The sequence below is a fragment of the Hypanus sabinus genome, chromosome 12, assembly GCF_030144855.1.
Source record: "Hypanus sabinus isolate sHypSab1 chromosome 12, sHypSab1.hap1, whole genome shotgun sequence".
Classification (NCBI taxonomy): domain Eukaryota; kingdom Metazoa; phylum Chordata; class Chondrichthyes; order Myliobatiformes; family Dasyatidae; genus Hypanus; species Hypanus sabinus.
In genome coordinates, this window is record NC_082717.1 from 74592347 (window position 1) to 74619146 (window position 26800).

Consider the following 26800-nt stretch of genomic DNA (forward strand, 5'->3'; position numbering starts at 1 on the left):
TTGCCTCTGAATCCAAATGTTGGCTCATTCCCTGCTCTTGTGTTCATTCAGGCTCCGCCACCTCAATTTGGCACATACACACCACGCTGTAACTGTCCCGCAACCTCAAGACTTCAGTTCACACAGCCAGAATGACAGGTGGTACATGCGCTTCAAAAGCTCAACTCCGGAAGGGAATTACAAGTTATGCATTGCAGCGATTGTATCCGAGAAAAAGTGTGTTTAATGTAGTAATTTGTAGTTTTGTTTGCTACCAGCAAGTTGTCACTGTGTTTCACCAACTACATCTTAAACTGGGTCATACTATTCCAAAAATTATATGGTATTTGGTAATTTAAGTTTGTAGGCTTCTCACTTTTAAACTGAACTAATTCAGAACAATCTTCTAAATATGGCATGGTGCAGGGAAAATTATTATAGGTGAGAACACTAAATCTTTCGTTGAAAACTTCTGACAAAACATGTTCTGCACTTCAGAGTGATTTATTTAATTTCAGCCAATGGTACTTTACATTTTGACCCAGAGACACAAAGTAGTCAATTCCCTGACCTTTGCCCTTCAAAGTGCCATCACGAGAATCAGTGGTGATCAGACCAACAACTGATTCAGATTACAGCTGGTAACTTCAAGCACAAGCCATTAATCTGTCCTTTTTGAACTGGAGAAGAAAATGTCATGCCAGTGATTGGTACCATAATAAATACACTGTCTACAGCATTCTTTCGCTTGGCATTCAGCTTATTTAAGAATACAAAATACAGCCGTAAGCAAAATAGCAAGCTAGTCATTTAATTTTTAATTTATCCAAAGTATATTTCTTTAACAATTGAAAATTGAATAAGTTATCTATAATGCAAACCAGATGCTGATTTCATAACTTTGCTACTTAGAATTGAAAAGATAAGCCACATTGTAGTTTTCCTGTTGGTTGATTTTGTTTACTGAATTTTAGATTGATAATTTTTCTAAGTACTAGAGTCTGTTGCTAGGATCTCAAAAGATAACAAAAAAAGCTCTCAGGTAGTGCCACATACGGTGAAACTGTAACATGTTAAAAACAGTATGGAAAAAAAAATTCCAAAATATGCACCAAAATTGAGATTTGTGGTTGGGTACTTTTGAAAGCTTCAAAATAAAAATCACTTACTGATCTGGATATGCCTGATCATATATTAGAAATGGGACAGTGATAGAAATCCAAGTTATTATAACTGTCTTAGCTTTGAATTACCTTTGTTATGAAGCAGAAATTGATCAACAACTTGTAAACACCTGATTGTAAACACCCATTTTAAAAACCAGTCCAAAATTAATGTTCTGTTTGGTTCAGCTGTTAGGTTCAACCAAGTGTCCTGACAATTCATTTTTGTGGATAAACATTGCAAAGAATCATCAGTCACAATTACAGTTTCAAAAAGAAAGTTTTTGATTCAAATCTTGATTCAAAGTCACCAGGAGTAATGGGAAACTGAAAGATTGAGAAAACTTTAAAAAGCAACGAAGAACCACTAAGCGAGCAATAAAGAAAGGGAAGATATATTATGAACATAAAGTAGCACAAAATGTAAAAACAGATAGTATAAGTTTTTATAATTATATAAAGCAGAAAAGGGTGGCTAAAATGAATGTGGGTCCCTTGGAGGATGAGAAGGGGGAATTGATATTGAGTAATGAAGAAATGGCCGAGGCTCTGAATGACTATTTAGTGTCGGTCTTCATGGTGGAGGACATATCTAACATGCCAAAGAGTGATGTTATGCATGCAATAGGAGGTGAGGACCTTGATACAATAGTTTTCACTAAAGGGGTAGTGCTCAGCAAACTTGTGGGCCTGAAGACGACAAGTCCCCTGGTCCTAATGGAATGCATCCCAGTGTACTGAAAGAAATGGCAGAAGTTATAATAGAGGCTTTGGTGATAATTTGCCAAAATTCTCTGGATTCTGGGCAGTCCTGACGGATTGGAAGATGGTGAATGTCATGCCACTCTTCAAAAAAGGATGTAGGCAAAAGGCAGGTAATTATAGGCCAGTTCATTTAACATTTGTAGAAACATAGAAAACCTACAGCACAATACAGGCCCTTCGGCCCACAAGGTTGTGCCGAACATGTCCCTACCCTAGAAATTATTGTAGTTGAAGCTATCATTAAGGAAGAAATAGCAAGGCCTCTTCTAATGGATCTATCAGGCAGACGCAGCATGGATTCAGCAAAGGTAAAGAGCGCATTGGATAGAGGGGAGCAGCTGGATGTTATTTACTTGCATTTCCAGAAGGCGTTCAATAAGGTGTCACATAGAAGACTTATCCAGCAGATAAGGATGCAGAGAGTTGGTGGTGATGTATTAGTATGGAGAGGGGATCGGTTAACTAATAGAAAGTGGAGAGTTGGGATACATGGGTGTTACTCTGGGTAGCAATCAGTGATTAGTAGTGTGCTGCAGGGTTCAGTGCTGGGCCTGCAGGTTCACAAGATGCATTAATGAACTGGAAGAGGGGACCGAGTGTAGTGTATCTAAGTTTGCTGATCATACTAAATTGAGTGGGAAAGCAAATTGTGCAGAAGATATGGAGAGTATGCAGAGAGATATAGATAGGTTAAGTGAGTGGGCAAGGGTCTGGCAGATGGAGTACAATGTTAGTAAATGCCAGGTCATCCACTGTGGAAGGAAAAATGAAAGAGCAGATTATTATTTAAATGGTAATAATGCTTGTGCATAAATCACAAAAGGTTGGTTTGCAGGTGCAGCAGGCTATCAAGAAGGCAAATGGAATGTTGGCCTTCATTGCTAAAGGGATTGAATTTAGGAGCAGGGAGGTCATGCTGCAACTGTACAGGGTACTGGTGAGGCCACATCTGGAGAATTGCATGCAGTTCTGGTCTCCTTACTTGAGGAAGGATATACTAACTTCGGAGGCAGTGCAGAGGAGTTTCACTAGGTTGATTTCAGAGATGAGGGGTTAGACTATTATGAGAGATTGAGTCGCCTGGGACTGTACTCGCAGGAATTCAGAAGAACGAAAAGAGATCTTATAGAACATATGAACTTACGATAGGGATAGATAAGATAGAGGCAGGAAAGATCTTTCCACTGGTAGGTGAGCAGAGAACTAGGGGACATAGCCTCAAGATTTGTGGGAGTAAGTTTAGGATGGAGATGAGGAGGAACTGCTTTTTCCAGAGAGTGGTGAATTTGTGAAATTCTCTGCCCTGTGAAGCAGTGGAGGCTACTTCAGTAAAATATATTTAAGACAAGTTTGGATAGATTTTCCATAGTAGGGGAATTAAGGGTTATGGGGAAATGGCTGGTAGGTGGAGATGAATCTATGGCCAAATCAGCCATGATCTTATTGAATAATGGTGCAGGCTGGAGGGGCCAGATGGTCTACTCCTGCTCCTATTTCTTATGTTCTTATGTAAGTACAAAATATTTGTAATTAGGTGCATTTATGATTGGCTTGTAGTGATACTTGTAGCACTTTTACTATTCTTGTTTGGTTCTATTTTGTTATTCGAAATACGTTTTACCATTGTTGATTCAACATCACCATTTTGTTATTTGTATTTTACCTTTGATTACCCGCAGTCTCCATCTCTTAATATTGTTACTTATCTAGCATTAAGTCATTCTAGATGTATCAGAATTTTTGCCAATTAAAATTAAGCAGACTAAAAATATTGTTTCCGATCACTAGGATAAAGTTGGCACACTTAACCCAAACCCTAATTCCCTTCTATCCACACATTTGATATTGAATGAGATTATGGAAAATACTGGGATTCTGTCAATTGGCAAGCCTAGTTGGATCCACCTATACATATATAACAATCACATCTGATCTTGCTTCATACTATAAAATACTTGATTTTTATCTTTTACTTGATTTCTGTCCTCATTTTTCTGTTAACTCCTATATATATATATACATAGTATATAACTCTTTTTCCAAATTTGTCAATGTAGTCATTAAGTGAAGTTTCTCTCACACTGTGTACTCCTATTTGGCTTTATTGCATCCTAACTGTGCTACCAGCTTAATTCAAGATTCCTCCACCCTTCAGCGCATAGACTCCAATCTTTTGTAAATCCTTAACAAAAAAAAAAAACAGAATTCTGGAAGATCTCAGCATCTATGTAGGCAAAACCATTTCAGGTTGAGACCTTGCATCAGGACTGAAAGAGAAGAGAAAGTATTGCCAATATATAGCAGCACAAGTGGGGTTGGGATACAGATGTGGAGAATGGAGGGTTGCTGGATAGAGGATGGGTGAGTGTTAAGTGGAGCCAGATGAGGAAGGGATGTTGGGCAGATGGAACCAGGTGAAGAAGGGAATAACCGAGGTGAGTGAAGGGGGAAGAAAACTATGTGGATGGATGAGTTTGTTGGCTGGTGGAAAGGAGGGGGAGAATATGGTGTGTGTGTTACCTTTAATGGGAATATTCAATGCTCATACTATTGGGGTTTTAAGCTATGCATCAGGCTGTGTTTTCCAAGTTGTGTTTAGCCTCTCCATAGTAATGGAAAATGTTAAGGACATATAGATCAGTCTGGGAGTGGGAAGGGGAGTGAAAATATTAATGAAATGAAAGCTCAAGATGTCCATTGAGGACAGAATGCTGGTGCTCCACAAAATAGTCCTCTTGTCTAGTCCACTTATTTCAGCAACATAGAGGAGATCCAATTATGCACACTGGAATGTAGTAAACCAGGATGGAAGAGGTGCATGTGAAGCTTTGCTCATTTTGAAAGTGCCAGGGAAGGTATGGATTAGGATAGATGAGTGGATGAGAAGGAAAGTGGTCCCTGTGGTGGAGGTGGGGGAGAGGAGATCAGGGTAATGGAATAAAGAAATAATTGACAGAAATAACAGAGGCTACTGTGTTAAGGGTGATGGAATGAAAGATGAGAACCGAGGAAACTCCTTGCTGTCCTGAATTAAATGGGATGGGGGAGAGATAATGAGCAGGTATGCAAGAAATAGATGAAGTGCAAGTGGGCAAGTCACCATCGTTGATGACGAAGGGGAATCTACTTCTCCTCATTACACATTCTTATCCATATTCTTCTTCATTTTCTGCTAAAAGGAAACCTTCCCAGCATATATTTTAAACAAGCTTTCAGTTTTCTTTCAAATTCTGCTCATTGTGAACTTCTTTGTCACTGTAATCTTTTTATATACCATTGAATCTTTAACACAATAAATACTGCAGACACTGAAAAAATCCAGAGCAATACACAACACACACTGCAATGAATGAATAGTCGACATTTTGGGCTGTTTATTCACTACTGTAGAGTTTGTATGTTGTAGTGGATCTTCAGATTTTTTTCTCCATTAAATGAAATTAAAGTAGGTGTTATTTGTTAACCAAAATTTACTGAAATAATTGCTAACCAATTTTCAGGAATAATTCAATTTTTGTATGCATGAAATTAAAATGTTAGCTACCACCTTCTTCCAGTTGTTACTGTGCATTTCAGAAATAAGCCAGGATATGGTTATGTGCATTGTTAAAGAGCATTTTCATGCAGTAATTGTTTTATCTGCTTACTTTTGCAGCATATACTAAATGCAAACTTATATTTAATTCATAATTCATCAGTTTTAGGATGAGTGTAGCCTTTAGAATGCTCTTTTGTTTTTGTACTTGTTAAAGCATACACACAAGCACTAAAATATGTAAAAATTCTAAGGCAATAAACTATAGATTCTGGAAACCCAAAACTGCAGTAGATTTTGGGTAACATTCAGACTTTATCTATGAAAAGTGAAGGATTTAGTAGTAGTCTCTTGAAGTCCGAGGAAGACGAATGTGTAGCGTAGTCAACGTCTGTGGGCACGCATATGACTTTTGAGGCCGAAGTCCGAAGTGCAGATACGGTTGCAGATGGGACAAGGAACACTGCCTGTTGGGGCAGGAGTGGACACCTTCCTGTTTCTTTCTTGACTCGCCTTGAGGCACTGCATGCGCCAGTTGGCTTGTAAGTTGTTTGCTGCCTTGGAGCATAGATTGCGCCACTTGGACCGATCAGCAGCAGTGTGTTCGAGATCGCGGGGCTGGAGTTTGGCCCATTTAAGGTTTGACTTGAGGTTGTCCTTGTACCTCTTCCTTGGGCGACCTTGGGCATGGTTGCCCTGCTCCAGTTCTCCGTAGAACAACTGACGCGGCATTCTGAACTCATCCATGCGGATCACATGGCCAGTCCATCTGAGCTGAGCCTTCAAAACCTTGGCTTCAATGCTTGTGGAATTGGCTCAGTCCAAGACTGTCAGATTGGAGATACGGTCTTGCCAGTGGATTTGCATGATTGATTGCAGAGCGCAATTGTGGAATTGTTCAAGCTGTTTGACATGTCTGCGATACGGTGTCCAGGTTTCACAGCCATATAGAAGTGACGAGACCACAACAGGATTGTAAACCTTCAGTTTAGTGGAGAGGCAAATGCCTTTGTGCTGCAGAACTTTGACCTGGAGCCTTCCAAGTGCCTGGCTTGCTTTCTACTTTTTGGACTTTACTGGACTGATATTACCTGATATCACCCAACATGAACCTTGTTGAGCTGCAGCTTAAAATGGAGAACGCACAATTATTTTATATTAACTAACCTGGAATAGTCTCTGTGTAATTCACCAATTATCAGAGGGGGAGTGGCTTCATTTTGACCAGCAATTAGCATTGAACTCCTTGGTGATGTACTTTACCATGGTTCTATTGTTTGGGATGATGCAACTTCATACTTCCCTTCCACCCTCATAAAAAGATGCAGCTGAATCAGTCATATTTTGATTGAAAGCATAAATAATGAGCATGGGGAATTCCACTGCATTTCTGGGCAGAATTGGTGGAAGTAGCATAAAGAATTAGGGATTTTAATACAAGAATTGGATTATATCCAAAACCATGTCCACTTGAGTATTTCATGATTTACTATGGTGGTTCAAGATTCAATTCAGAATCAGAATCAAGTTTAATATCGCAGGCACATGTCGTGAAATTTCTTGTTTTGCAGCAGTAGTACATTGCAATATATAATAATTTTACAGATCTATAAATTACAAAAGAAATTTACAATACTGTGCAAAAGTTTTAGGCACATATATATATAGCTAGGGGACCCAAGACTTTTGCACAATACTTTAATGATTTTATGTATTGCGCTGTACTACTGCCACTAAAAAAAATCATGAAATATATGAGTGATGATAAACCTGATTGTGATATAGGTCTCTGTTGTGGACTGAGAGTGGGAAGGGAATAAGTAGAGGGGAATGAATTATGTTTGGGAAAAGGGGAAGGGAGAGGGAGTGGGAAGCACCAGAGAGACATACTGAAAACATAAATTATCCAATTCCTTGGAATCAAATGACTTTGCCTGGTGTCTCAGGGCTGGATATGTCTCCACCCTTGACCCCCACCCCCCCGCCACAGTACTACTTATCTGCCACCTGTCCTACACCCCTCCCCTGGCACACTGTCCTTGCCAGATTAACAATTTTGCTGCACATTGACAAATACAGTACTGTACAAAGGTCTTAGGCATCCTAGCTGTATATATGTGCTGAAGACTTTTGTACAATACTGTATACAGAATATTAGATATATTAAATCTACTGTGCAAAAAGTGAGCAAAAAAGAAAATAAAATGGTAAGGTAGTATTCATGGGTTCATGATCCATTCAGAAATCTGACAGAAAGGAAGAAGCTGATGCTAAAATGTTCAGTGTGTGTCTTTAGACTCCTGCACCACTTCCTTGATAGTAACAACAAGAAGAAAGCATGTCCTGGATGACTGGGATCCTTAATAATGGATGCTGCCTTTTTGAGGCATTGCTTTTTGAAGATATCCTCAATGCTGAGGAGGCTAATGCCCAAGATGGAGATGGCTAAGTTTGCAACTTTCTACAGGTTCTTCCAATCTTGTGCTGCAACCCCTCCATACCAGATGGTGATGCAACCAGCTAGAATATTTCCCACAGTAGGCTGTAGAAATTTGCTGAGTCTTTAGTAACATACCAAATCTCCTCAAAGTCCTAATGAAATATAGCTGCTGTCATGCCTTTTTTCTAATTGCATCAGTATGTTTGGACCAGGATAGATCTTCAAAGCTGTTGACTCCCAGCAACCTGGAACTGCTCATCCTTTCTACTGCTGATCACTCAATGAGGACTGGAATGTGTTATCTTGACTTCCCCTTCCTAAAATCCACAGTCAATTCCTTGGCCTTAATGGTGTTGAGTGAAGGTCGTTGTTGCAATACCGCTTAACCAGCTGATTTGTTTCTCTTCTGTATACATCCTCATCACCATCTGAACTTCTGCCAACAATAGTTGTGTTATCAGTGAATTTATAGATAGAATATGAGCTGTGCCTAACAACACGTCTTTGTTTAGAGAGAGTAGAGCAGTGGGCTATAAGCATGAGGTGTACCAGTGTTGATTTTGAAATGTAAAAGGTAGAAGTCTGTGCTAAGGCATGAGTTGGTTCTGGCCATGACCAGCTTCTCAAAGTACTTCATCATAGTAGATGTGATTGTTTCTGGGTGATAGTTGCTGAGGCACCTTACCCTTTTATTGGGCACTGCTATTGCCACACCTTTGAGGCAAGTGGGAACATCCAACTACAGCAGAGAAAGATTGAAGATGTCCTTGAACACACCTGCCAGTTGGTTGGCATGGGTTTACAATGCCCTATGAGATACACCATCAGAGCCTGACTCCTTGCAAGGGTTCATACTCTTGAAAGATGTTCTGATGACAACCCCTGAGACAGAAATCACAAGATAAATTGAATTCATGTTCAATATGAAATACTGACATTCCCTACATTCATTGATGGTATGATTCTACCAAATACACGCTGTAGAAAGAGGTTTTCAAATATCATTCAATTTTTTTTAGACAATCAGTTATTGAAAGGAGCATTTGAAAATGATTTGAAATGAACATTTTATCTCCTATCAGGTAGATCTTAAGCCTCTGTTTCTTTCTTTGATAACAGACCCAACTATTTTCCCTTCACCACTACCACCCTCCTACATTTGAGAGAACTGATATTCTCCCTTAACAACTCTTCTTTCAGCTCTTCCCTTTTTTTTAGGCTAAAGGTATATGAGCATTCACATGGGCCCAACTTATATCTGACTTTTCATTGGCTACGTGAGTCAATGTTCCAAACGTATGCTGGGAATGTTCTGCAACTCTTTCTCTGTTGCATTGACAACTTCACCACCAACTTCCACCCCACCCTTAAATTCACTTGGTTTATCTCTGACACCTCTCTCTCCTTTCTTGATCTGTCTCTATATCCAGAACAGATTATCCACCAACATCTGGTACAAATCCACAGTGACTTCCATTGTTATTTTGACCATATCTCTTCTCAACCTATCATTTGCAAAAATGCCCTTCTCTTAGTTTCTCCGTCTCCAATGCATCTGTTCATGCAATGAGTCTTTCATTTCAAGGACATCCATGATACTCTCCCTTTTTTTTATCAGAAAACTGCTGTCAATGAAGCCCTCAAACACATTTCCACCTCATTACTATCCCCAATGTAACACCGATGGGGTTCTTCTTGTCCTTGCCTAACACTTCGCTAGCCTCCCCATCCAACACCATTCTCTGCAACCATATCTCCATCACAATCCCATCACTAGGCACATCTTCCCCTTTCTGCTTTCCACAAGGATCACTCTCTCCACAATTCCCTTCTCCACTTGTCCCTCCCTACCAATCCCCCAGTAGGTACTTATCGCTGCTTTTGTGCTAAGTGTTACACCTATCCCTGCACCTCCTACTTCAGCACCATTCAGGGTATTAAACAGTCTTTCCAGGTGAATCTACACTTCACGTTATTTAGTGCCCCCAGTGTGGCCTCTTCCGCATTGGTGAGACACACACATGAATCCAATGGGGTCAAATATTGTATCTAGAGTTCCCAGTATGTCTTCGTTCATATCGGTGAGACCTGACATACAGTAGATTGGGGGATTGCTTTGTCAATTAACTATGCTCCATCCGTCATAAAAGCCAGCTTAATTCCATTTCCTATTCCCACACTGAGAAGTTTGTCCATGGCTTCCTCTACTGTCATGTTGAGACCAAAAGCAGATGGGAGTAGCAACACTTCATATTCCATCTTGATATTTTCCAATCCAATGGCAACAACATCGATTTCTCTTAACTTCCGATAATCATTCCCCTGTGTTTTCACCCTCCCTCTTTGCTTTCCTTTATCTCTCTGGCCTACTTACTTCTCTTTTCATCTCATGAACTGCCCAAAACCAGCTACTACTTTTTTGTCCCCCACTTCCTTCCTTTTATTCCATGTCTACTGTCTTCTCTTATCAGATTCCTCTTCCTCTAGCTATCCCCTTCCGGTTTCTCACATTATTCTCTGCCCTTCTATCTTCCCCTTCTCACCTGGATTCACATAACACTCAAGGGTTCATGCTTCCCACCTTCCGCCCACACTTTAATTCTGATTTTTGTCCTCTTTCTTCCCTTCCTGGCAAAGGGTCTCATCCTGAAGTGTCTTTCTCATCATTCCCCTCTATAGAGAAAATGAATAAAATCATAAATAAATACTGCATTCAGGGGTTCATGATGTGCTCTCCTTTATTTGGAAAAGTACCTACATTCCCTCTGCAGGGCTGACACAGATCTCTATGTCATCTGCCACCTTAGTTTGGCATCCCATTCCCACCCTGAGCTATATATTTGTGGCCTCCCATATTTGTGTAATCTGCTGAACATAAATTTGATGAACTGTGCCTTATCTTTGATTTGACATGTTGTACCTTCCTCTTTCAATATCAAATTCTTAAATTACAACCAAGTCATTTTCCCTATCTTTATCAGAACTGACTGACCATTTCTTCTGTAGGTGATTTATCTGTGATATTAGTTAAGGTTTTTTTTCCCCCCTCTCCATTAATATCTTTGACCTGCTGAGCATTTTCTGCAGCCCTGCATTTTGCACCTTTTCACATTCCTTTGTATTTTCACTCACTGCACTGGTAAATGTTGTTCATATTCGCTCTTTTTTTTAAACTGGCTCATTAACTGGATAACCTCCAGAATTTATTCTCAAAGCAAACTGTTTGGCTCGCTCTGACGTGTTTCCTTTTCCTATCCATCCTTTGTCCACTTCTAGTGCAGCACAAATCTAACTTGCTTTTTCTTCCGCTGCCTCAGTTCTGAGGAAGGGTTTTTGAACTGAGATATTAACTGCAGCTCTTTCCAAAGATGCTCCTTGTCCTTCTATGTGTTTCCAGCATTTTCTGAATGTTTTAATTTCAATGATTTGCTTTGAGGTTGGCTTGGATAATGTTTTCTATACTGACCTGCAAATCCAATGATACCTAAGGTCTGTTCTCATCATAATGTATGAGATATGTATGCATTTAATATTTTTTATATTTCATATATTCTGCTTGCATTGCCCTATTTTAAATATAAATGTATTACGTCCTAAAAGTTACCTGTTATAGATTTGATTTACACTAATTTAATGCAGATCTCCTCTTTTTCATGGTAAGATGATTGTTTGACAGCTTTTCATATTTTGACCCCCAATATTTTTGTAGGTCTATTAGAATGGTCCAGCATGTTTGGCAAGAAGAAGAAGCGCCTTGAAATCTCTGCACCTTCTAATTTTGAACATCGGGTTCATACAGGATTTGACCATCATGAGCAGAAATTCACAGGACTTCCTCAGCAATGGCAAAGCTTGCTCGCAGATACAGCAAATCGGCCAAAACCTATGGTTGATCCATCATGTATCACACCTATACAGCTAGCACCTATGAAGGTACAATGTTTTGTCCATTATCATGTAATATCTGTTTAGTTTCACATTTTGCATTTATTATATTGAGAATCCACCTGCTCTTAGTATAATGTAACTATTGAACAGTTACAACTTATAACTTGAAGTGAATGGTATATAAGTAATAACCCAGGCTTAATCATTGTCCTACTTGTAACTTGGGTAATTTGCCACATGATGGTGTAAAAGTATAATATAATTGGTTTGCATGCATATCTACCAAATTAGAAAGTGGGTAATACTGCTATGATAATATGGAGGTTCTGTGTCCTTGTTATTGTGTCTCAAGTTAGATTAATGTGGTGAGAAATGTTGGTAATTTCAGATTTCCTGCTACAAGCTTAAGAGCAGTGGGATTGGAAATAACTGTTTGGCTTTGCCTATGTCAGGTACATAAACTGTAATATGATTAGACAGACATGACGAAGTTTTTTGTTATCTGCTGCAGGAGGTTATTGGCCATTTTTGTAGACTGCTCCAAAGCATTATCTCTTTGCAGAATGAAATTAAATAAAAGATAGCTCATGGCTATCATTTGAACTACAGTGAAAAAAAAGTTCAACAATATTTGACCAATAGTATTCTTACATACGAATACTCATGTTCAAGCTCCTAATGTTTTTAATTCAATGAGTTGCTTTTCAACCCATGGATGTAAGGTCTTAAATAGAACAAGTAGTTATATCTTAAGTAGACTGTTGTTATTGGTTTTGTATGATCTTATAGCTTGGCGTGTCTCAAAAGATATATTTAGACAGGAACGTAATGATTTATCGAGAGAGGCTGTTTTCAGATGAAGAAATGGATGCCTGGCAAGTGAGACACTTTTGAAAATGAAGTAGGGATGTTCCTGTTAGAGTGAAGAGTAAGGCTGATGGGATTAAGGAACCCAGGTTTATAAAGGATATGGAGCTTTTCAATAGGAGAGAGGAAGCACATGTTAGGTGATAGGAAAGTGGCAGCTTTGACAGGAAAGGTAAAGGAGAATCCTCAGAGATCTCAGATCTCATAAGTATACAAAGAGCAGAAAAGTAACGAGAGAGAGAGAGAATAGAGACTGAGATAATCTATATGATTGTCTATATGTGGATGTAGACAGTCACATGTCCATAGGAGATAGGCATGATCTTAAATGAATATTTCCTTGCCTATATTTATGACAGAGTAGGTCATGGGAGCTTGGGATTTCGGGAAAGAATTCAGTGGCTTCATGAAATATGTCCACATTACAAAACAGGAGCTGCAGGTGATCTCAAGGTACATAAAGGTGGATATATCTCTGGGACCTGACCAAGTGTATCCTAGGACATTGGGAAGCGATAGCAAAGAAAAGACTAGGCCCTGGCGGAGATAATTGTATCGTTATGAGCAAGGGATGAGATACCGGAAAACTTAAGGGCAGTTAATGTCATGAACAAGAGGAAATCTACAGATGCTATAAATCTGAGCAACACACACAAAATGCTGGAGGAACTCAGCAGGCCAGGCAGCATCTATGGAAAAAAAATAGAGTCGGTCCAAAACCCTGCCGAAGATGCTGCCTGGCCTACTGAGTTCCTCCAGCATTTTTGTGAGTTGGGTGATTAATGTTGTGCCTTTATTTAAGAAGCTCAGCAAGGAGAGCTGACGAGGCTACTATCAGTGAAGAGAAAGATACTAAATGAGATAAAGAGACGCAGGATCTGCCAGTGGTCATCCATTTCAATTCCACTTCCCATTCCCATTCTGACATGTCAGTCCATGGCCTCCTCTATAGCCACAATAAGGCCATCCTCTGGTTGGAGGAGGAACTCCTTATATCCCTACATTCCATCCAGGTAGCTTCCAAACTGATGGTATGAACATCGATCTCTTGAACTTCTAGTAATGCACCCCCCACCTCTTCACCATTCCCCATTACCATTTTACCATTTCCTTCTCTCCCCTTATTTCCTTACTTGACCATCAGCTCCATCTGATGCTGTTCACCCTTTTCTTTCTTCCATGGTCGTCTGTCCTTTCCTGTCAGATTCCCCCTTCTCCTCCCCATATCTCTTTCAACACTCAACATCCTTGCTCTTTCCTTCACCCCTCCCCGTCCCAGTGTCACCTATCATCTTGTGTTTCTTCTTTCCCTCCTCCCATCTTTTTTTCTCCAGTCAAGATGAAGGGTCCCAGCCCAAAACGTTGACTATACTCTTTTCTGTAGATACTGCCTAGCCTGCAGAGTTCCTCCAATGTTTTGTGTGTGTTGCTTGGAAAGGCAAGGACTGATAAAGTAGAGTCATTTTGTTCATGGGAAAATATGCCTCATAGAGTGATAGAGCCATTGAACATTAAAGCACAGAAACAGCATCTCTGGAACATCTAGTTCATGCCTAACTTTAGATCTGCCTAGACCCATTGACTTGGATCATAGCCCTCCATAACCCTCCCATCCATGTACCTATTCAAATTTCTCTTAAGTTTTGAAATTGAACCCCCATCCACATATATGCTGGCAACTGGTTCTACACACTCACCACCCTCTGAATGAAGAAGTTCCCACTCATGTTCCCCTTAAACATTTCACCTTTCAGCTTTGACTCATAAGCTCTATTTGTAGTCTCACCCAACCTCAGCAGAAAAAGCCTGCTTGTATTTTCTCTATCTATACATCTCATAATTTTGTATACCTCTATCAAATCTCCCCTCATTCTCCTTCTGCAAGGAACCTATTCAACCTTTCCCTATAATTCAGGTCCTCAAGTCCTGGAAACATCCTTGTACATTTTCTCTGTACTGTTTCGACCTTATTGACATCTTTCCCATAGGTAGGTGGCCAGCCATACAATGCTCCTAATTAGGCCTCACTAGCATCTTAGTCAACATCAACATAACATCCCAACTCCATCTGTTCCTGTACTCAGTACTCTGATTTACGAAAACCAAAATGCCCAAAACTTTCTCACAGCCCTGTTCACCTATGATGCCACATTCAAGGAATTATAAATCTTTATTCCCAGATCACTCTGTTTTGCCATACTTCTCATAGCCCTACCACTCACTGTATGCCCTATCTTGCCTTGTCCTCCCAAGGTGCAACATCTCACAGTTGTCTGCATTAAATTCCATCTGCCATTTTTTCAGCCCATTTTACCAGTTTGTCAAGAACCTGCCGCAAGCTTTGATAGTCTTCCTATCAGTCCACTATGCCCCCGATCTTGATATCATTGGCAAATTTGCTGGTCCAGTTTACTACATTATCATCTAGATTGTTGATATAGATAACAAACAACAATGCACCAAATCCTGTGCCACACCATTAGTCATAGGCCTCCAGTCAGAGAGCAACCATCTATTATCACACTGTGGCTTCTCCTGTGAAGCGAATGTCTAATTCAATTTACTACCTCATCTTGAATGCCAAGCTACTCAGTCTCCAATGCGAGACCTTGTCAAGTGCCTTGCTATAATCCATGTGGACAACATCCACTGCCTTGCCTTCATCAGCTTTCCTGGTAACTTCCTCAAACATGATCTACCATGCACAGAGCCATGTTAACTATTCCTAACCAGTCTTTGAATATCCAAATATTTACATATCTGGTCCCTTAGAATACCTTCCAGTAACTTAATAATGATGTCAGACTCTCTGGCCTGTAATTTTCTAGCTTATTCTTAGAGCCCTTCTTAAACAACAGAAGAACATTTGCTGTCCTCCAATCCTCTGACACCTCATCCGTGGCCAAGGATGTTTTAAATATCTCTGCTAGGACTCCTGAAATTTCTGCTCTAGCTTCCCACAAGGTCCAAGAGAACACCTTGTCAGGCCCTTGGGCTTTATGCACCTTAATTTACCACAAGACAACAAACATATCCTCATGTGTAATCTGTATGCAGTCCATGACCTCGCTGCTGCTTTGCCTCACTTATATAGATACTGTGTTCATCTCCTAAGTAAGTACATATGCAAAAAATCCATTTAAGCTCTCCCCCTGTCTCATTCAGCTCCTATTAGCCCTCCTGATTTCCTTCTTAAGTATTCCTTGCATTAGTTATACTCTTCAAGTATCTCATTTGCTCCTTTCTACCTATGTCTGCTATGCACCTCATCCTACTTCTTAACCAGGGCCTCAAAATCTTTCAAAAGCCAAGTGTCCCTAAACCTGTTCTCTTTGCCTTTTATTCTGTTACAAACATACAAACTCTGTGCTCACTTTTGAAGGCCTCCTACTTACCAAGTTTGTCTTTGCCAGAAAACAACCTGTCCCTTATCAACATTTGCCCAGGTCCTTCTGATGCCATCAAAATTGGTCTTCCTCCAATTTTAAAATCTCAACCAGAGGATCAGACCTATCCTTTACCATAACTATCTTGAAACTAATAGCATTATGATCACTAGATGCAAATTATTCCCTTGCACAAACTTCTGTCACTTTCCTTATCTCAGTCCCTAATTGGAGATTTAGTATCGCATTCTCTCTGGTTGTGACCTCTATGTACTGATTAAGGGAACTTTCCTGCACACATTTGACAAACTATCCCATCCAACCTTTTTCAGTCAATATGCTAAAATCATCTACTTATCACAACCTTGAACAATCTGCAATCTCTTGCTCCTTTAAATCCTACTAACTGTTGAGTGGTCTACAATCTAATTCAACTAACATGATCATCCCTTTCTTATTCCTTAATTCCACCCATATAGTCTTGATAGATGAGCTCTCCAGTCCGTCCTGTATGACCACTGCTCTGATATTTTCCCTGACTAGTATTACCATCTCTCCCACTCTATCATGTCTGAAACAACAAAACCCTGAAACATTGAGCTGCCAGTCCTACCCCTCTATGTTTCTCACCAATGGCTTCAATGTCATAATTCCACGTACCAATCCATGCCCTAATCTCACCTGCCTTTCCTACAACACTCCTTGCATTGAATTACACACAACTCAGAACATTAGTCCCACCATGCTCAACCTTTCGATTTCTGGCTTTGTGTTTCAGCTTAACCATATTTTCCCCCATAACCACAACACTGTCTGCTCTGGTTTCCATCCTCCTGCAACTCTGGTTTAAACTCTTCCCACCACTCCCCCCACCCTTTGTGAAGCACTGGCAAAGGTTCCCACAAAGATATTGGAGCTGCTTCGGTTCAGGTGCACACTGTCCCATCTGTACAGGTCCTACCTTTGCTAGAAGAGAGCCCAATGATCCAGAAATTGAAGCCATCTCTCCTGCACATCTCCATGAAAAACTGTATGATCTTCTTACTTCTAGCCTCACTAGCACGAGGCATGGGTGGCAGTCCTGCGATCACAACCTTGAACTCTCTGAATTTACTTTGAAGTTTCTCCTCACCCTTCCTATCCAAATCATTGGTACCAATGTGGACCATGACTTCTGGCTGCTCATCCTCCCACTTAAGAATACCGTTGATGTCCCTGAGATGTCCCTGACCCTGGCACCCAGGAGGCAACATACTGTCTGTGAATCTCAGTTTTGTCTACAGGCTCTCCTCTCTGTTGCTCCAAAGAATGAATCCCCTATCTTGATAGCTCGCCACTTCTACCCCCACCTCCCTTCCCGTATGAGCCCCAGAGTCAGACAATGTACAGAGACTTGACTGCTTTAGCTTTCCTCTGCTCGGTCAACACCCCCCCCCCCACCCCCAATTGTATCTAAAGCAGTATACCCGTTGTTGAGGGAACTGGCAAAAGGTTTACTCTGCACTGGCTGCCTATCTCCTCCCCCCCCCCCCCCCCCGTTGGTCACCAAGTTACATGTGTTCTGCACATTGCATGTAATTACCTCCTTGTATCACTTGCTGATCAACCCTTCTGTATCATTGTTGATCAACCCCTCAGCCTCCCAAATGATCTGGAATTTATTGAACTCCAGTTCCAATTCCTTAACACAGTCTGAAACAAGCTGCAGCTTGATGTATTTCTTGCAGGGGTAGTCATCAGAGGCACTATAGATCTCTCTGCCTTTTCATATCCTGCAAGAGAAGCATTCCACTGTCCTGTCTGGCATACCCACTGCTCTAACTGCACAATAAGAAAGAAAGTTAATTAAACTAAAAAAAAATGTACCTGCAGCCCCTGCCTCTGCTTGCCAAAGCTTCTAGGAGCCAAATTCTGAACTTCCCACTCTAACAATGGTAGATATATGGATTGAGCTGCAAGAGGAAGTAGCAGAGGCTGGTAAAGTTACAACATTTAAAAGACATTTAAGCAGGTATGTTGGTAAGAAGGGTTTAGAGGGATATGGGCCAAACACAGGCTGATTCGACTGACTCAGGTAGGTTACTTTGCCAGCGTCAGCATATTGGGCTGAAGGACCTGTTTCCATGCTGTGTCATTCTACGCCAACTGGATAAGTAGTAGATAAGCTTAAATGTTTTAGTCATAGAAGACATTTGTTGCTGCATGTTCATATTAATGGATATGCTTCAAAAAAAAAGTGACAGTATATGTTCAGCCAAACTTATCTGGTATCATAACAGCAAAGTGTCTTTTATATGAAAATACAACAAGCGTCCTAAAACTGAAAAGAGAAAGAGGGGTCTTTGACACTTTTCAGAGCAACACAAGTTTTCTTTGGGTGCTAACCAGTCTTAGGGGTAGAACATAGCCTTATGTGCTAAGTACAATATTTGCTTATTCAGCTTTGTTTCTGAAATCCAGTTCCATTGAATACTAGTATAGAGAAATCCAAACTTCTAACCCTTTGAATGAAGAAGTTTCTCTTTTGCTCTGACCATTGACTGCTAATTTTGAGACTGATTCTATGTTTCAAATCTCCCAGCATCTAAGCTACAACGATGTGTAAGATTTCATTTTCTAATGAGATTATCTCTTATACTTCTAAAATATATTCTCATATTCTTCTAAAAAAAATAGAGATAGTCTCCCTTTAGAGCAATCTCCAAGTTGCAAAGACTCTAGTGAATAATATCAACAGCTTACAAATCCTACCAGAGGTGAAGTGACTAAACTCCACATAGTTTTATCAGCTGTACCCTTACCGAGACGTGTATTATTATATTAAAGATTTTTACTCTTGTATTACGATTCTTTTGTAATAAATGAAAATCAAGAAGAGAACTGCATATGCTATAGATATGAAATAAAGATAGAAAATTTTGAAAAAACTCAGCATTTCTGGCAGCATTTGAGGGGGAAAAGGAACCACATATCAGCCCCCAACTCAACTCTCTGTACAGTAATAACTGCGTGGCCAGATTCTCTTCTAAGTGTATCTACCCAGTTTAAAGTTGATATGGTGGGCCATAGCTCAAATAGTTATGAGTCAAAGTACTGGAAGGAGATAGAGAGCTGAGTAACATGGGTCATGATGACAACCTTTCCCTCAATGTTAGCAAAACTAAAAAAGTTGATCATTGACTTCAGGAAGTGGACTCCGGTAGACATGCTCGTGTCCACAATATTACTGTGGAGGTAGAGTTCCTTGGAGTGAACACCACAGCCTGCCCTGGTCCAATGAAGTTGATGCCACAGCCAAGAAAGCTCACCAGTGCTTCTACTTCCTCAGCTGACTAAAGAAATTTATCATGTCCCTATTGATTATTCACAATTTTTATCGAGGCACCATTAAAAAAAACATTTTAACTGGATGCTTGATGGCTTTGTATGGCACACTCTGTACGTGGCTACAAGAAACTGCAGAGTTGCGAACACATAGATTGAACAATATAGCATGGAATGTGTCCTTCAGTTTATATAGGTTGAGTCGACCTGTATAAACCTACTCCATAATCAATCTAATCCCTCCCTCATACTCAGACCAGAACCCTCCAATTTTCCTTCATTCATGTGCCAATCTGAGAATTTCTTAAATGTCCTTATTGTGTTGGCTTCAGAATCAGTACCAGGTTTAATATCACCAGCATATGTTGTGAAATTTGTTAACTTTGCAGTAGGAGTACAATACAATGCATGATAAATATAGAAAAAAAACAGAATTATGGTAAGTGTGTGTGTGTGTATGTATGTGTGTGTATATACACACAGGATTTTAATGCAGACCCCACCATCCTGGACGAACTGCCTGAACTTCCTCCTATCCACGACCTCAGTCTACCACCAACCTTCCCGGAGGTTCTATCAGCTGTCCGTTCCCTTAAGAACAATAAGTCCCCTGACACTGACAATATCCCTGCCGAGTTACTGAAGAACAGAGGGTACAAGTGTATGCGCACCCTCAACCAGTACATCAGCAAGGCCCGGACTGACGAGAACATCCCACAGCAATGGAGAAATGCAAACATCATTGTAATTTATAAGAACAAGAGTGACAAGGCCATCTGCGGCAATAGTAGGGGCATATCTCTCCTTTCTGTTGCTGGAAAGGTCCTGGCTAAGGTGATGCTTCAGATGATCATCAGCAACATCACCGAGTCAATGCTGCCTGAACCGGAGCATGATTGACATGATCTTCACAGCCCGGCAGCTTCAGGAAAAGTTCCGGGAGGAACATCAAGACCTGTTTATGGCCTTTGTCAACCTCTTCAAAGCATTTGACACTGTGCAAAGAGAGCTCTTATGGGATGTCCTCCTCAGGTTTGACTGTCCCAATAAATTTGTTAACATCCTCTGCCAATTCCATGATGGGGTGACTGCTCAGGTGACTATAGGAGGACAAGAGTCCAAACCCTTCCTTGTACGCACAGGGGTGAGGCAGGAGTGTGTGCTAGCGCCAGTGATCTTTAATATCTACCTCTTGTGTGTTACCAAGCTTCTCCACAATGAGATTGAGGATAGCAGTGGTGTGGCAGTGGACATCAGATTAGATGGCAACCTCTAACATCAGGAGGCTCCACGCAACCACCAAACTCTATAGAGAATGGGTCCTGGAGCTGCAGTATGCAGATGACTGTGCTCTTGTGGCCCATACCCTGGAGGATCTTCTGACTGTCCTTGCTGTGGTGGTGAGAGTGTACAGCAGGATGGGGTTGACTGTCAATACCACCAAGACAGAAGTGGTTTGCCAATGGAGTACTAGTGTCCCACCCACCCTACCTGCCTTCACTGTTTGTAATGAAAAGCTGTCAGCTGCCATCTTCCAAATATCTGGGGAGCATTCTCTCTAAGGATAGCGACATTAACAACGACATCCAGAGCCGCATTAAACAGGCATCAGCTGCCTTTGGGAGACCGGTGTAGAGTCTTTCAGAACAAGAGCCTTCATCCCTCCACAAAGGCCACTGTATACCAAGCAGTCTGTGTCACCACCCTCCTTTATGGCTATGAAGCTTGGTAACCTACAGCCATCACATCAAGTCCTTGGAGTGCTTCCACATAAGCTGCCTTCAGCGCAACCTGGGAATTACTTGGCGTGAGCGGGTGTCTCACACTGAAATACTTGTAAAGACCAACTGCAGAAGTATTGAGGTCATGATCACCCAGCATCAGTTGCTGTGGCTGGGGCACGTAATAAGGACACCCCCATGTTGCCTACCCCGCAGAATGTTATACGGCCAGCTACATCATGGTTGACGCTCAGCTGGAGGGCTGAAGAAGCGCTATAAGGATCAGATGAAGAATGCTTTAAGGAGGTGTAAAATCAGACCCGAGGACCTGAAGGATGTTGCTGCTGACCGTAACACTTGGCGACAGCTGTGTAGAGATGGGGTTTGTATTCTGGAGCTGGAAAGAACAACCAGAAGACAGCAGAAAAGAGCCAGGAGAAATGCAGCCATGGTTGCCATCACTACCCCCATTACCACATATACATGTCCCACCTGCAATAGAACTTGTGGGTCCAGGATCGGACTGTATAGTCATCAAAGATCTCACCATTAAAGGAATGGATGTTGTCATGGGATTCTGATGGACAACTGAAGAAGAAGTGTGTATATGTGTGTGTGTGTGCATGTGTATGTATGTATATATGTATGTGTGTGTATGTATGTATATTAAGTAGTTATGTTAAAATAAGTAGTGCAAAAAACAGAAGTAATTTTTTTAAAAAGCAGTGAGGAAGGTCTCATAGGTTCAGTGTCCATTTAGAAATCAGATGGCAGAGAGGAAGAAGCTGTTCATGAATCACAGAGTGTCCGCTTTCAGGCTTCTGTACCTCCTTCCTGATGTAACAATGAGTTGAGGGCATGTCCTTGGTGATGGGGGTCCTTAATAATGAACGCTGCCTTCCTGAGGCACCAGTCCTTGAAGATGTGTTGAATATGACAGAGGCTAGTACCCATGATGGAGCTGACTAATTTAACAACTTTCTGCAACTTCGATCCTGTGCAGTAGCCTTCCCCCCCCCCACCCCCCCATACCAGGCAGTTAGTATGCTCTCCACGGTACATCTGTTAGAAGTTTTCACGTATTTTAGGTGACAAACTAAATCTCCCCAAACTCCAAACGAAACATAGCCACAGCCTTGCCTTCTTTATAACTGCATCAATATATTGCGACCAGGTAATGTCCTCAGAGATATTGACGACCAGAAACTTGAAATTGCTCACCCTCTCCACTTCTAATTGCTCTATGAGGATTAGTTCGTGTTCCCTCATTCAACCCTTTCTGAAGTCCACAATCAGCTCTTTGGTCTTACTAATGATGAGTATGAGGTGGTTTCTACAACACCACTGAACTAACTGGGATATCTTAGTCCTCTACGCAGTCTCGTCACCATCTGAAATTTTGTTAACAATGTTTGTATCATTGGCAAATTTATAGACTAATTTATTTGAACTATGCCTAGCCACACAGTCATGGGTGTAGAGTGAGTAGAGCAGTAGGCTAAGCACACATCCCTGCGGTGCACCAGTAGTGATTGTCAGTGAGGTGGAGATGTACTACCAATTTGCACAAACTATGGTCTTCTGGTTTGGAAGATGAGGATCCAGTTGCAGGGGAGGTACAGAGGCCTATTTAAAAGAGAGCTTTTTGATCAGGACTATAGGAATGATGGTGTTAAAAGCTAAGCTATAGTCAATAAACAGCATCCTAACATAGGCATTTGCATTATACAGTTGATCCAAGTCTGCGTTGAGAGCCATTGAGATTGCATCTGTGTAGACCTACTGTGGCGCTAGTCCAATTGCAGTGGGTCCAGGTCCTTCCTGAGACAGGTGTTGATTCTATGTATGATCAACTTCTCAAAGTATTTCATCACCGTAGATGTGAGTGCTATTGGATGATAGTTGTTGAGGCAGCTCACGCTGCTCTTCTTGGGCACTGGTATAATTTTTGCCCTTTTGAAGAAGGTGGGAACTTCCGACTGTAGCAATGAGAGATTCAAATGTCTTTAAACATGCTCGCCAATTGGTTGGCACAAGTTTTGAGAGCCTTACCAGGTACTCCATTGGGGCCTGCCTCATTGCAAGGATTCACCCTCCTAAAAGACAGCCTGACGTCAGCCTCTGTGACAGAGATTACCAGATGCTGCAGGGATCCTGATAGCTATAGTTTAATTCTCCCTTTTAAAACAAGTATGAGAGGCATTGAACTCATCTGGAAAAAAAGCATCACTGTCATTCATGATGTTGTGTTGTACGTTGTAGAAAGTAATAGTCTGCAAACTCTGCCAGAGTTGATGTGTATCTGTTGTTGCCACTAACTTCTCTTAAAACTGTCTCTTAGCTCATGAAATAGCCCTCTTGCAAGTCATACCTGGTTTTCTTGTACAGACCTGGGTTGCCAGACTTAAATGCCACAGATCGAGCCCTCAGCAGTGATGGTCTGGTCTGGTCTGGACCGAACCCACTACTTTTTGCAGGATTTCCCATGGAAGGGCTTTGGTGTTTCCATACCAGGCTGTGATGCAGCCAGTCAATATACTCTCTACCACACTTCTCTAGAAGTTGGTCAAAGTTATAGATGTCATGCCAAATCTTGGCAAATAAATAGGGGTACGGCCGTGTTTTCTTCATAGTTGCTCTTACCTGCTGGGTCCAGGCCAGGTCCTCTGAAATGATAGCACAATTTAATGTTGCTGACCATCTCCACCTCAGATCTTGTTGGCAATCAATATGTAACACATTCCACAACTAACAACTCCCTAACTATGTTGGTTCCTGGGTCATTCCTTGCAATCATGCTTGTATCTGTATTTTACAATAATAGTATACAGCAGAGTTGAGTTTATAGCTAATCAGGGATGAATACTGTGTATTTAAATTTACAGTGATGTATCTATATACTCAATATTCTATATATCTACAGCATTGTAAATATTAAATTTTTCCATTTAAGCCTAAATATTTAATGGCTGTGAAGGATCTTACTCTTGTGGGATAATATCTTTCCTTGACGATGGGGGGGGGGGGGGGGGGGGAGGGGTGGGTGGGAAGGTGGGAGGGCAGTTTGCTTGGCAAGTGAGTCTTGTGGCTGTGAAGCAGCCTTGAATAACGTCATCACAGGAACAGCATAGCCAGTGAGTTGTTGGTTGTGGAGTGTGCTGCATGCACCATGTATAAGTTACAAATTACTTATTCAGTGTCCATGTAGTGTGTTCCGCTGACATGCTCACAATGTGTTCTTTAGACTCCGGACAAACCTTTCCACCAAGCCATTTGTAGCTGGGTGGTACAGTGCAGATGTTATATGTCTTATTCCATTCATTGTCAGGAATGATTGAGACAGTTCAGCAATAAATTGTGGTCCATTGTCACTAAGTGTTCTGAATCACCAATCCTTGAGAAGAGGCTTCTCAACAATGAACAGTGTGCGAGGCTGTAGTAGAGGCTATTGGGGACACTTTTGCCCATTTTGTAGCTGTATCCACTACTACCAAGAAATTTGTGCCCATGAACGGTCTGCCAAAACCCACACAAACCACATGCCAGGGTAGCACAGGGCGTTCCCAGGGATAGAGAGACACTGTTCTGGGCATGTTGGCATCCTGAACAGAGTGTGGCAAACTGCTTACTCTGTTGATCAGTCCTAAGCCTGTAGACAAAGCTTTAAGCCAATGCTTTCATTTTGACGTGACATGTAGCTCCTCCAACACTTTAGCTCTCAGATTGGATGGTGTATCAACTCTCAATCCCACATAAAGCAACCACCATTAAGGGCAAGTTTATCCTGCATTGGTAAAACAATTTCTGTTGCACATTCCAGCCATTTCATTTTGCTATGTAGACCTGAGACATTGTGGCGTCTTCTGGTTTTCCTTTGGATCATTTCTGCCATAATAGGGAGATTTTCGATTTGCATTAAGGAGAATATGTCAAGAGGAATGTCCTTTTTGTACAATATTCAGGTATTTCTGTTTCCAAAGCTAAATGGGACAATCAATTAGCATTTCAATGATTCCCCATGAATTTGTTGTTGTAATTGTGTCCTCCAAGAAATGGAGCCCATTTCTGCACTCACGCTGCTGCGGTTAGTGAAACACCCTTTTGAGGATCGAGCATGGAAAGAAATGTTTGATGATCAGCGATGAGGATAAACTCTCTCCCATACAGGTATTGGTTGAAACATTTTACACCTCAAACAAGACTTAAGGTTTGTCTGTCAAACTGTGTGTAATTTTTCTCTGCAGCAGGAGGGAAATATGATGCAGAGGCGATGAGGTATTCACTTCCATCACTCATAACCTGTGACATGAGTGCACCTATATCATAAGGCAAGGTGTCACTGGCAAACTTCACTAGACAACATAGCTCATAATGTGTGAGTACAGTGTCTGATGTCACCATTTCTTTTGTCTTTTGAAAGCCACCTTATACTACTTTGCCCATTGTCATTTCTTTCCAATCTGTCGTGATGAGTTCAAGGGGTAGAACACGGTAGCCAGGTTCAGCAGAAATCTGTGAATTGAAAAGTTCTAAAAAGGACTGCAACTGTGACACCCAAGATCATCCACCACTGCTTGAATTTTCTCAGCACACTTATGTAATTGTGTGCATCAATGGTGTGACCACAGGTGATGCTTGGTTTAAAGAATTTGCACTTATTACATTGTGCTCTGTGCCTATAATCTTCTAATCTTGTTAATAGTCTTGAGATTTTGGGGATGCTCCTCGTCATCATCAGTCACAATGATGTCATCCAGGTAACACTGATTGCCTGGGCAGCCTTGCAGCACCTGGTTCATTGCTTTCTGCCAGAGTGCAGGTGTGCATGATGCTTCAAAAAGAAGCCTATTATAATAATTATGCCTTTTGTAAGTGTTTATAGTGAGAAACACTTTGGACTCTTTTTCCATTTCCATCTGCAAGTAATCCTCCACTAAGTCCACTTTGCTGAAGTGTTTTTCTGCAGAAGGGTTTACAAAGATATCCTTTATCCTGGGCAGAGGGTATTGGTCTACTTTGAGTACTGGGATGATGGTAACCTTAAAATCACCACAGATCCTAACAGACCCATCCTTCTTTGTTACTGGGATCACTGGTGGTGCTTATGGGCTCCACTCAATCCTGGAAAGAATTCCTTCAGATTCCAGGAGATCTCGCTCGCTGGCTACTTTATCATGGATGGTGTAAGGAACTGGGTGAGCTTTGTAACTTAACACTATTTTACTCTTAATATGTTTGAGTTTTCCAGTGCCATCCTTGATGTGGTGACATCATCCAGTACCGTGCTTAATTCACTTCCAGTTGATTATTGCAGGGGATGTGGCATGCAAACGCTGGATGGATCTCCAATCAGGTAGTAGTTGTCTCAGCCAATCACAGCCCCACAATGCTGTTTTTACCACATAAAAGCCCAATGTGGCTTGTTGTTTGTTGTATTTCACTATTATGGATGTTATTGCTACAAGTGTTATATTTTCTCCAATATGAGTTTTTAGTTGGCTCTCTGCAGTCTTCAGTTCAGTATCTTTGAAATGCCATTCAAACTCATTTTGTGGAATAACTGAAACAGCTGAGCCACTGTCCAATTCAATTTTAATTAATTTCTGGTATAAGCCATGTTGCTTGTCTCTTGTAGTTTTCACATTGTAAATCTCAATCCTTTGTATGCATCCTACTCTGTTGCTTTTTCTGTAAGTTTTGTCTATAAACCTGCACTGACCTGGTGCATGTGA

General features: G+C 41.1%; 1 protein-coding gene across 6 annotated transcripts in view; it reads left to right on the plus strand.

The window, feature by feature from the left end:
• Nucleotides 1–26800, plus strand: part of pak5 (p21 protein (Cdc42/Rac)-activated kinase 5) — a 242660-nt gene that overhangs the window by 127652 nt on the left and 88208 nt on the right. For 4 of the 6 annotated variants that reach the window (XM_059986226.1, XM_059986224.1, XM_059986227.1 and 1 more), the window contains exon 3: nt 11592–11815. In XM_059986226.1, coding sequence (XP_059842209.1) covers nt 11612–11815 — 204 coding nt within the window. In that variant the 5' untranslated portion in view covers nt 11592–11611. Of the gene's footprint in view, nt 1–11591; nt 11816–26043; nt 26422–26800 lie in introns of those variants that run through there. The other 2 variants (XM_059986230.1, XM_059986228.1) reach the window with 2 other exon arrangements.